The sequence below is a fragment of the Garra rufa genome, chromosome 12 (assembly GCF_049309525.1).
Source record: "Garra rufa chromosome 12, GarRuf1.0, whole genome shotgun sequence".
Taxonomy (NCBI): domain Eukaryota; kingdom Metazoa; phylum Chordata; class Actinopteri; order Cypriniformes; family Cyprinidae; genus Garra; species Garra rufa.
The window spans coordinates 14,555,856-14,567,916 of NC_133372.1; the positions used below are offsets into that span (position 1 = coordinate 14,555,856).

At 36.7% G+C, this 12,061-nt stretch overlaps 1 protein-coding gene across 2 annotated transcripts in view; it reads right to left on the reverse strand.

The window, feature by feature from the left end:
- Positions 1-12,061, reverse strand: part of agap1 (ArfGAP with GTPase domain, ankyrin repeat and PH domain 1) — a 185,639-nt gene that overhangs the window by 114,533 nt on the left and 59,045 nt on the right. The window contains exons 2-4 of one of the 2 annotated variants that reach the window (XM_073851257.1): positions 6,146-6,204; positions 5,787-5,874; positions 1,185-1,199 (exon numbers count right to left, since the gene is read on the reverse strand). In XM_073851257.1, the coding sequence (XP_073707358.1) occupies positions 1,185-1,199; positions 5,787-5,874; positions 6,146-6,204 (162 nt within the window). The remainder of the gene's footprint in view (positions 1-1,184; positions 1,200-5,786; positions 5,875-6,145; positions 6,205-12,061) is intronic. The other variant, XM_073851258.1, reaches the window with a different exon arrangement.

Here is a 12,061-nt window from a genome sequence, read left to right on the forward strand (position 1 = left end):
GCCTGAAAAGCATAAACATAAGAGTTGTTATATATTAGTTCTGCATACCTGCATAATTAGACGCAGCTGCAAAAATCATAAAAAGATAGCAGAGCTTCTTACACTAGAGAACAGATATTCATATCTTAATTTGAATACAGCACCAGTGGCATTTATCACAGCACAAGCAGCACTGCAATAGATTTCACTTTAAAGTTTCTTTCTAAGAGATACATGATAGTTTTTAAAGCGTAGCCGCTGTAACTCAATTGAGATGACGACATGAGGGAACACACTGTTTCTCGCTTGCGTGGTTTTGAACAGCTTTATCTGTTACAGCCTCCATTCCAATTTTCCCTCTGTCTGTCTGGTGTTTAAACCCTGCTCCTCCGCAGAACCAAACATGTGGGCAATAATGTGAATGCCAAAGTTCATGGCTTCACAAAAGTTGCCAGGTTTGGTTGAAAAAGAAGCGTGGGCGAGCTGTTCGGGGATGGCGGTTAGGCTTGAGGGGATGGCAAGCTTTTCCATAATGACCTGGTTTGTCTGTTTGCGTTGAAGGAAGAGGAAGTAAAGCAGCATCAGGACAGCTAATACTCAGCATATAGTCTGGACGCAGATATTTATATATTTGTTGAAAATAGAGAGCGAGAGGAGTGCACAGTGAGTGAAAGATACACACCCATTGGTTAATTACACTCTGGGTTCTTTCTCCACGGAGTTAACCTCAGCTGAGTAAAAACACACTTGAGTTTAAAGTCTCAGGATGTCTTGAAGCTTAGCTCATCATGACAGTTTTTGATAAAACACAGTTCAAATATCCCATCTTGATGGACAGTGACCTGTAAAGCTCAGTGCAGTGGTGTCATTGGTGGTTTATTGAGGAAATGAATGAAATGGAAGATGGTAAAACTACAATGGCATCAAGAGAGGAGTAGAGTGGAACCTCCTGTCCTGTGGCTTGATCTGTTTAAAGCTTTGTGAGGAGTAAAGAGAAGCCATGTGGACTGGATTTGACTCTACTTGAAGATTTTATCTATGATACACATTGTTTGTGAGCATCTAAACAGAAACATGACGAAGAATGTGGTGTTAAACAAGCCACAGAGGGGAGAGTCCACCTTCTCATCTCTTTTTGTACTACGACAGACCTTCCCCAAGAAGAAAACGATGGTGACATTGTGAAAAAGAGAGCAAATAGTTACCTGCATCCACGTCAGCTAGTTAAAGAAGCGGCCGAGGAAAGAGAGAATAAACAAAACTCAAATCAAAAAGCAGCCAAGCTAAACATGCACAGTCAGTTGAGAAATTAAACACAGCAGGACAGAGAAAGAGACTGAGAGAGAGAAAGAGAGAGAAGCAGAACTTTCATTCATTTATCGTAAGCTTATCTGTTGTCACCGGGCTTCTGTGTCTGTGGGTCATGAGTATGTTGTGTCTGAACAGACAGATCAAACACATCTGCCCTGAGGACACGGTCAGGTCAATATAGATGATTTACAGTACGGTGATAAAAAGAGCACATACTATCTCACACACACTCATATAATGCAGACCAGCTGTATTGAGGCCAGTGGCGTAACACTCATGTTTTGGCAGAATCTATTAATTAATTAGAAAATAAACTAAACATATAAGTAAACCCTAATGCTCAAAATAATTAATTGGTTTGAGTGGGGAAAACTTAAATTTAGCAAATTAGTTCAGTCAGATAAACTTTTGTAAGTATTTAGAACTTCCTTATTTTGAGTTGAAACTGTGCATAGTTTAAAGGAACACTCCACTTTTTTGGAAATAGGCTCATTCTCCAACTCCCCCCGAGTTAATGAGTTGAGTATTACCGTTTTGAAATCCATTCAGCCGTTCTCCTGTTCTGGCCATATCACTTTTAGCATAGCTTAGCATAGATCGTTGAATCCTATTAGACCAAAAGCATCACATTCAAAAATGACCAACGAGTTTGGATATTTGTCCTATTTAAAACTTGACTCTTCTGTAGTTATATCGTGTACTAAGACCGGTGGAAATGCAAAGCTTCAATTTTCTAGGCTAAGATTAGGAACTACACTCCCATTCCGGCGTAATAGTCAAGGAAGTTTGCTGCCGTAATAAGGCTGTAGCAGGAGCAGTAATACCACGCAGCACATGTGCAAATGCTAAACTAGCTGGGAACTCATTTCTGATAATACTCCGCCTGCTTCGGCCATATTACGGCAGCAAACTTCCTTGACTATTATGCAGGAATGGAAGTGTAGTTCCTAATCTTATCAGCCTACAAACTCGCAGCTTTGCATTTCCACCGGTCTTAGTACACGATATAACTACAGAAGAGTAAAGTTTTAAATAGGACAAATATGGAAACTCGTTGGTCATTTTTGAATGCGATGCTATTGGTCTAATAGGATTCAATGATCTATGCTAAGCTATGCTAAAAGTGATATCGCCAGAACAGGAGAACGGCTGAATGGATTTCAAAACGGTAAAAATCAACTTATTAACTCGGGGGGAGTTGGAGAATGAGCCTATTTCCAAAAAAAGTAATCTAAACAATCCTTTAAGTAATCTAAACAGTTTCATTGTTTTGAGTTTTATGAACTCATTTCTTCTGATTTTAACACATTTCTTTTAGGGTTACCATCATGATTTCTAAGTTTACTTTTTTTAGCTAGTTATAGCTAGCTACGTTTCTACTAATAAAAATTTTAAGTTGATATTACATGAAAATGGTAAGTTACAGTTGAGGTCAATTGTTTACACTCCCTTTCAGAATCTGCAAAATGTTAATTATTTAGCCAAAATAGGAGGGATCATACAAAATGCATGTTATTGTTTATTTAGTAAAGACCTGAATAAGATATTTCACATAAAAGATGTTTACATACGGTCCACTAGAGAAAACAATAGTGAAATGTATAAAAATGACCCCTTTCAAAAGTTTACATCCCCTTGATTCTTAATACAGTGTTGTAACCTGAATGATTTCGTTTAGTGATAGTTGTTCATGAGTCCCTTGTTTGTCCTGAACAGTTAAACTGCCTACTGTTCTTCAGAAAAATCCTTCGGGTCCCACAAATTCTTTGGTTTTCCAACATTTTTGTGTATTTGAACTTTTTCCAACAATGACTCTATAATTTTGAGATCCATCTTTTGAAACTGACAACTGGCAACTATTACAGAAGGTTCAAACGCTCACTGATGCTTCAGAAGGAAACACGATGCATTAAGGGGGGTGAAAACTTCTGGAATTTGAAAATCAAGGTTAATTTAACTAATTACTAAATCTTCTGTAGCTTCTGAAGGGCAGTACTAAATGAAAAAATATGATATTTAGGCTAAATAAGAAAAATATACACATCTCCAAGTATTCATCCATGGCTCTTAATGCATGTTTTTTTCCTTCTGGAGGATCAGTGAGCATCAGTGAGGGTTTGAACCTTCTGTAATAGGCTTCAAATACACAGAAATGCAGGACCTGAAGGATTTTTTTGAAGAACAGTGGGCAGTTTAACTGTTCAGGACAAACAAGGGACTCATGAACAACTATTACTAAACAAAAACAAAAAGTTGTGGATCATTCAGGTAAGAACACAGTATTAAGAATCAAGGGGTAATTTTTATTAATTCAACTATTATTTTCTCTAGTGGACCTATATGTAGACATCTTTTATGTGACATATCTTATTCAGGTCAATACTAAATGAACAATAACATGCAATTTGTATGATCCCTCTTATTTTGGTAGAATAAACAACAATATTATATATATATATATATATATATATTTTTTTTTTTTTTTTTTTTTTTTTTTTTTTAGGACATAAAGCCAAATTTATTTTGGATAATGCACTATAATGAAGAAAAAAGCCCACTGAAAAAATATTTTGTGCACCAAATCAAATGTGATGTGTGGTGACTTATTAAAGGTGTAAGGGAATCTTTACACATGATGTTTACACATGACATTTTTTTGCTAAATAAATTTAATCCCAAGTTAAAAAGTTTAAATGGTGTACGTTTTTTTAAATCATATCAAACCAACATAAAAAAAAATTCTAAGAACTTTTCTAAGTCAGATGTTTAAACTAGGTTTGTACATATTTTTATATGCCACTGAATCATTTAACAAAAAGATAAGAAATACAAAGTAGAAATGGGTCCTGAAGGTCAACTAGTTTATCTAGATTTTACGGTTTGCAACTAGCTTATCTAGATTTTACTTGGAAAAGATTCAAAGTCTAAATGTGATATTTGACACTGATAAAAGTGTCATTTTTCACGCCAGAGGGGCTGGTCTGCCCAATTGCACCAAACTGCTGATCCCAGCAGAGCTGCATTTCTAAATCAAACATGATTGTGGCGGCATAAGCAAAAGACTGAGTTATTTACCCATCTGGGGGTGCTGGGTTTTGAAATGGTAAAGGCTGGGTCTGTATTGAGACCACAAGGCCAGTAGGGATTTTTCCTTTCTTCTTGCGTAAACATACACACACAGTCGCACAGTTGGCCTTGTGATAATATCTCCTAATGAGCTCTGAGAATGTGTCTATTCATGTAGTATGTGTGATAGAAGGGGGGGGGGTGCAAAACCCATGCGGCCGACTGCTTTCATTGCAGAGTGCGCTGTAAAAATCTGCTCCAGCTCTACTTAGTGGTTTTGAGGTTGGGGTTACTCTACCAAAGCTAGGAAACACTATTTTTAAACCCAGAATAGTGAAACTTCAAAAAAGAAAAGTCGGAAAACTTTTTATGTGGTAGTTTTACTGGAATGTAAATTTGGGAATTCAAATCACAGCTGAAATGTGACATAACGTCGCTGTAAATCTGATTTTAGCGGCACTTCTAACATCCGACGACGTGCTGGCCTCAAACCTGAAAGATTTAACCGTGTCGCTTAAGCTTAGCAAGGCACAAACTTCAACGCTCTCTGATGTCGCGCTAAGTTTCCTTTGGCACTCTGTGCTATAATCCACTGCAGCAAACAGGCAATTGACATTTCTGGGGGATTTTTTTTCTTCCAGGGTGATTTCCTGGTTGACCGCTGGTATGCAGTGGCTTGAGTTTTATACGGTAAAGTGCAAAGGAGAGGACGAGACATGATTAGTGCCCGTCAGTCCGCTAACTGCCCTCTTCTGTGACCTCATGCTCTCTACGGGACCCCCAGGCATACAGATTACTACAGTTAAGCACAATTGTACTAAATGTTGCTTAAACTAATTGCGATCTTTAATGAAAAGCCCTGATTTTTAAATGAATAGCTAAACCTTCCTCCATGAGGGAGTCATTTGAAAGGCCAGTTTAACATGACTACATAATAACAGTTATAAAGGACATGACATATTGACATGGGGAGCTTTTGAAAGCAGATCCACGCTTGGGGAGGAGAGCATATTGTGGTGGTCTGGCGGCGTGCCTTGAATGTTCTCAATTATACATGGGGAGTATAAGCAGCCTCCTCTGGCACAACTGTACCGTACTAACATACTAACAGCAGGTGTGCAGCGAGAGAGAGAGAGAGAGAGAGAGAATAAGAGAAGGAGAGAGCTGAAAGAAAAAATAAGAAGTGTATCGAGGCTATGCCTCGGCAGTACTGAGAAGAGTATGTGTATATTAACTGTATTTACACATAACTTCAAGACTTACATGGGATCTAAGAACAGAAGGACACACATATGCCATTGTCAAGTCTTTCAAAAGCATTGAAGTGAGTAATATAAACTGTTAATACTGCACAGTGAGAGATATAACAGTTTATAGGATTTTAAAGGGTCTCTATATTTCACCTGCACATTTGATAGCAAAACACCTACCTTCAGGGCTCTCTTCCTGCACGTACGTCCCTGTCAGATACCTGTGCACCAGGGCGGACTTCCCACTGGCCAAGTTACCCACAATGCCCTGCACACACACAAACACATAGAATTATTAGGGATTCCTTATGTGATATTTTGGCATTATTTTGGCAAAAAAACACTTATTTGTATCAAGACGCACACCAGTAATGTTTTTGTTCTAAGGCACATTTAAAAAAAAAAAAAAAAAGAAAGAAAAAACTATTTAAAAACCTGGTTTAACCTAATCCCATTTTGTAAAAGCAGGACTAAAATATGCAAATAAAATCTTTTATTAATTGCAATGGCAAATATTAAACACCAGTAACTGGACTCACCACTTTGAGCTCTGGTACTGCGCGACTGAGCGTCCACTCCTGACTGTTGACAAAAGCATCTGTAACAGACAAAGAGAGAGATCATTATAAATGTGCTCATGCCCTTCACCTTCAGTCTTATTTACAGAAGAGTTCTAGATGAGCGACTCATTGATCAATACAAACAGCAGAGGAAAAGCAGCTGAGCCAAACAGAGCAAAACGGAATATAACCATTTTCATTCACACTTATTCAACCCGAACATACTACTCCACAACTACACTACAGAACAAAACATGTTTGTGTTAATTTTAGGTCTTTTCAGCAGTGCGAATGATCAAATGTGTTAATTAGAGCCCACGGTGCCTGCATGGCCCCCATGCTCAGCTGCACAACACGTTTCACATTACAGCAGAACAATAGTGGCTGCAGGTGCACTGTGGGCACAAACGCTCAAAGACCAGCAAATAAGCCCGCAAATCCATGACTCCACAGGAGTTGTGAAGTTTATATATGGTGAGAGTTGGGTCATGCTTTATTATCACCGCAAATGCCCAAGTCGATCAATGCTACATACAGTGCTAAATAACAGTTACAAGATGAGTTAATCTGCAAAGTTTAAAATATCTACAACTTTGCAAATTGGTGCAAAAATCTATATTACCAGCCTTGAAGCAGCATCTTAATTGAAATGGAACCTCATTTTTAACTAGAGCTGCAAACGATTAGTCACGATTAATCGACTCAAAATAAAAGTTTTAAAATATTTTTTTACAAGTATTTTAAAACATATACATACTAGGATCTAATACCTTGGTATCGATACCAAATCGATACCATAGGTAAAAAAAAAAAAGGAAACAGGCAAATATAGGTGAATTGAAAACTCTATGAACAACTGTGCAAAGAAATTGTTACAAATATATAATAAAAACTACAATTTTGATTTTAGAAGAAACAAAACTGAAGAGATCTAATTAAAATAAAGTAATCTCTTAATATATGTGACCCTGGACCACAAAACCAGTCTTAAGTCGCTGGGGTATATTTGTAGCAATAGCCAAAAATACATTGTATGGGTCAAAATTATTGATTTTTTTTATGCCAAAAATCATTAGGGAATTAAGTAAAGATCCATGAAGATTTTTTGTAAAATTCCTACTATAAATATATCAAAATGTATTTTTTTTATTAGTAATATGCATTGTTAAGAACTTAATTTAGACAACTTTAAAGGTGATTTTCTCAGTATTTTGATTTTTTTTTTGCACCCTCAGATTCCAGATTTCCAAATAGTTGTATCTCCGCCAAATATTGCCCTATCCTAACAAACCATACATCAATAGAAAGCTTATTTATTCAGCTTTCATATGATATATACACCTCAGTTTTGTAAAATGTAAGCTTATGACTGGTTTTGTGGTCCAGGGTCACATATGTGAATGCAACCAGAATGCAACAACAACAACAAAAAACCCAACAGAGTAGAGGATACAGGTTGGATTGTGATTTTGGGACTGAATAAAATGGGTTCACATATACATATCTTTTCAGTCTTCATTTTTTTGCTAGCTCCTTTGACCGCTGCAGAGCGCGTTTCATCTGTGTGATCCATTGCCGTTTGTCTGTTATCACGCTTGCCGGTTTTACGCCAGTTTGCGGTTTTTTTCTCAGAATTGTGTGATAAACTCACAATTGCAAGCTATAATGTCAGAATTCTGAGAGCAGTCCCCCCCCTCAAAATGTGACTTTATATCTATACAAATATTCTAAAACATACATATGTGTGTGTGTGTATTTATACATAAAAAAAATATGCACAGTACACACACATAGTATGTAAACAAACTTTTATGTTGAATCGATTAATCACGACTAATCTTTTTGCAGCTCTTTTTTAACTATTTTTTTTAAATTTCGGGACTTTGTTTTATTTTTTGTTGTGTCTATTTCTATGCAGAAAGCAATGGATGCTCTGCTGCCATCATCTGCTCGCCGTTGTCAGATAACAACAGTCTATAATTTCTCAGGAGACCCATACTAAACACACGCTAATGCTAACATATATGCATAACCCTTGGGGATTGCCACCACTGCCACTTTTTCAAAAGGCTAGCAGATGAAGAATAGAAAGGAAACGAACGCCTTTGGGGGGGTTGTGTCATATATTCCAGTAGGTGACCCTGAAAAGGCCACAGCGTCTTAGATCTGAGGAGGGTTAACACAATCTGCTTCCCACACAGAAAGCATATATGAAAACCGACTGGGTATTAAAGAAATAACAAGGATTGATTGTATTTGATGCTGTAATCACATATGAATCATAATGTTTGGAGAACCCAGACTTATTTGAGACCTCTGATCTCCTTTCGCTATTGGGCATCCCACGCGCAGATGGAGCCAATCAACACAGCGCCATGACAGCTGTCTGTGATACTGCGACTTATTCAAAATGACAATCTGTAACATCACAGGAGACGTGATGGGAGTGACAGACCGGCAATGATTCATTACAGCCAAAGCCCTAGTCAATCTTGTTTCACCTCTTCAATTGAAATAGACTCGCTGGATTATTTCTCATTATGGAAGTCACCACCATGGTTGATTATAAAACTGCAACCTCGATATAAACAGTAATAAAAGAATCTGCTAGAGCGTTATTCTGAAGCGACAATTATACTTTAGTGTGATTCTCTAAAAAAGAAATCTCCATCTCAAATGTTGGCAGGATAAAAAAAAGCTGCAGAAAATCATTACAAATACAGAAATGTTATTGATATTTGTCTTTGTACAGAGCTCAATAACCATGAATACTGTGACAGCAGCCTTTATTTCATCTATAAAAAAAACTGAAGGCAATAAAGATGATACTAAAACACCCAGTCATCATTCCGTCTCTTGATCCACAACTGAGGAGAGACAATGCAGAGCCTGCCTCTCATGAGAATCCATACATGTCTGGAGTTCAGTGTCTCAATGATTGGCTCCAAACAACTGACAAATTTTGCTTTGATAAGCATCCAGTTGATTTTAACTTGTAAGTTGAATTTTTGCAGTTTTATGGCTCAGCTACAGATAGTGATAAACCAAAGCAAATAATCTGTCGATATTTAGTCATTTTGGCTCTTTACGTTACACGGTTCAAATGTCCCAATTCAGATTTTCTCCTCCCATGTTACAAATTAGATATGACCCACAAACCAGGAAAAAAGCACATGAATACTGATATTATCAGATTGGTTTCAGGCCTTATTCATATGTGGAAATAAATCTTATATGAATCAGATACAATCATTGGCGTCTGCCATGTTAAGCAGACAGAACGGAAATTTCCCTGTCAATGCAAGTCACATGTCATTGAAAAAGCGACGACAGCAAATGGTGTCACTGTCAACTCATGTGGATGCTTTTCCAGGTCAGTATGGGCATCAAGAACTGCTATGTAACTGTGTTCTTTAAGATTATCGGCTCACAACCATGTCTGCTTAGCCAATTAACGGAAGTATTTATCTCTCTTCTTTTCAGTTGCAAATTTTACTGCTAGCTTTGCACTCTATTCAAGCTGAATATGAATAGAAAACAAAACTATTGCCTTCTGAAGAGCTGCTTATTATGGAAGCCTGTGAATTAAAAAAAAAAATTGCAAACTTGCAATTTCGAGAAAAAAAGAGAATTGCGAGATGTAAACTTGCAATTTTGAGATATAAACTCACAATTCTGATTTTCTTTCTTAGAGCTGCAAGCTTATATCGTGCAATTCTGATTTTAAAGCACACAATTCTGACTGTTTTCTCAGAATTGTGAGATATAAACTTGCAATTCTGAGAACAATCTTTTTTTCCCCTCAAAATTGGACTCTATATCTCGCAATTCGCAACTCTGACTTCACTTGCAATTGCGAGTTTATATCTCACAATTCTAAGAAAAAAGTCAGAACTGCAAGTTTGTATCAATTCCAAGAAATAAAGTCGAGTTAACTCGCAATTCTGACCTTATTTCTTGCAATTGTGAGAAAAAAAGTCTAAATTGTCATCTTATATCTCACACTTCTAAATTTGTAACTTGCAATATCATCGTTTATATCATGCAATTATGGCTTAATTTCTCAGAATTGCAAGTTTATATCTCGCAATTCTGAATTTATAACTCGCAATGGCAAGTTTATATCTTACAATTCGGAGAAAAAAAAAGTCAGAATTGCAAGTTTGTATCAATTCCGAGAAATAAAGTCAGAATTGTGAGATACAATCCCGCAATTGCGAGAAAAAGTCAGAATTGCAAAGGATGATGGCCACGCCTGGGCTGATGGGAATTGTAGTTCCCACTACCTCCCATTCGCTCCATTCGCCTGAGCAAACTTTTCTCAGAAGACCTATCGTTTTATCGAGTCATGCGACCACGGTAGTATCGAAAAAATTTGCTGTTGCGGTACGACGGTATTTACAATACCGTTACATCCCTACTTAATATGGCTTAATTTCTCAGAATTAATAGAATTAGTTTATATCTTGCAATTCTGACTTTATAACTGGCAATTGTGAGTTTACCTCTAACAATTCTGAGAAAAAAAGTCAGAATTGTGAGTTTGTATCACAATTCTGAGAAAAAAAGTCGCACTAACCTTTTTTTATTTTTTATTCAGTGGCAGAAACAGGCTTCCATAACTTATAAAGTAGACGAATTGAACTTGTTTTAAAACTGATGAAATTTGCACAGTTGACTATTACTCAACAGAATTGTGAACAATATTTAGCTAAACAAAGACACTAAAAAACAGCTGAAATTATTATTTCTTTATAATTAATGAATTTTGCAACATTAACACTTAGCTATTTTTCTATTTATTAGTACAAAGCTGTTTTGAAACAAGCCTTCTAATATAAAGCACTATATAAACGAGACTTGACTTTGTCAATGGATAGCAAACAATTTCTGTCTACAGTTTTTGTGAAATTTGAGTATGGTTTAGGTAAACTGGTTTTATCATCATGTCAGCATTTTCATGTTGCAGACATCTCATGTATGATCACTGAACTGTATTCAGCAGCATATACCAGAATTATATCATCACCAGCACTGAAAAACTCGTATTTTAACTACTATTCAGTGTAGTCTTTAATGAAAAGGGCATAAAAAAACAAACCAAACTAAAAAGACATGAAACGCCACAACTAAATAAAATACAAGCTTTCTTTTTTGATACATTGTATATTTTAACAGAATGTTAACAGAATGTCATTAAACTTTTTTAAAATGTTAAATAACTTTTTAGTGTCCTAAAATGCTAAAACTAAAATAAAAACTAAAACCTGGTCATGTGAACATATTTTTGTAGCTTATTTTGAATTTCTCTGTCATTCTTGGATTGCATTTGATTGTCTGGTGAACACAGTTACTTCACAAATACAACAATCATGTTGTGACTTCAAAGTCACTGAAAGTCACGAAGGACAAAAATCAACTTTAGAATGGGAAACAGCCAAGATATTCCTGCAGGTGGGCTAATGAGGGGTGTCTGTGTGCCCTGTGGGAAGCTCATGTGTCTGATTTAAATGCTCATATGTATTTGTTTATATGCGTTATGTAGAGTTAGAGTCTCATTTCAGCGATGATTCTTTGCAGTCAGTTTCCCATGACCTGCCTGGACCTCCACCCCCTCGCTGTGAGCTGACCGATTACAGAAGCGCACTTCCACCACCCACTCTGTGTGTCGGGCAGAAAACGACGACGTGATGGAAAACACAGAAAAGTGAAATTAGAAGAAAAAAACTGAAAGACATTTACAGGAAGTCCCTCAATGTGCAATTATTCTGCATAAGGGTCAATGTTCTGGTGTCTGTGATGGGCAGATGCTCAGCTTTCGTCTTTACGATTTACCCTCACTTTACAAACTCACAGCTTTTAGAGAGTCTCCTGAATCATTAAAATCCCACACAC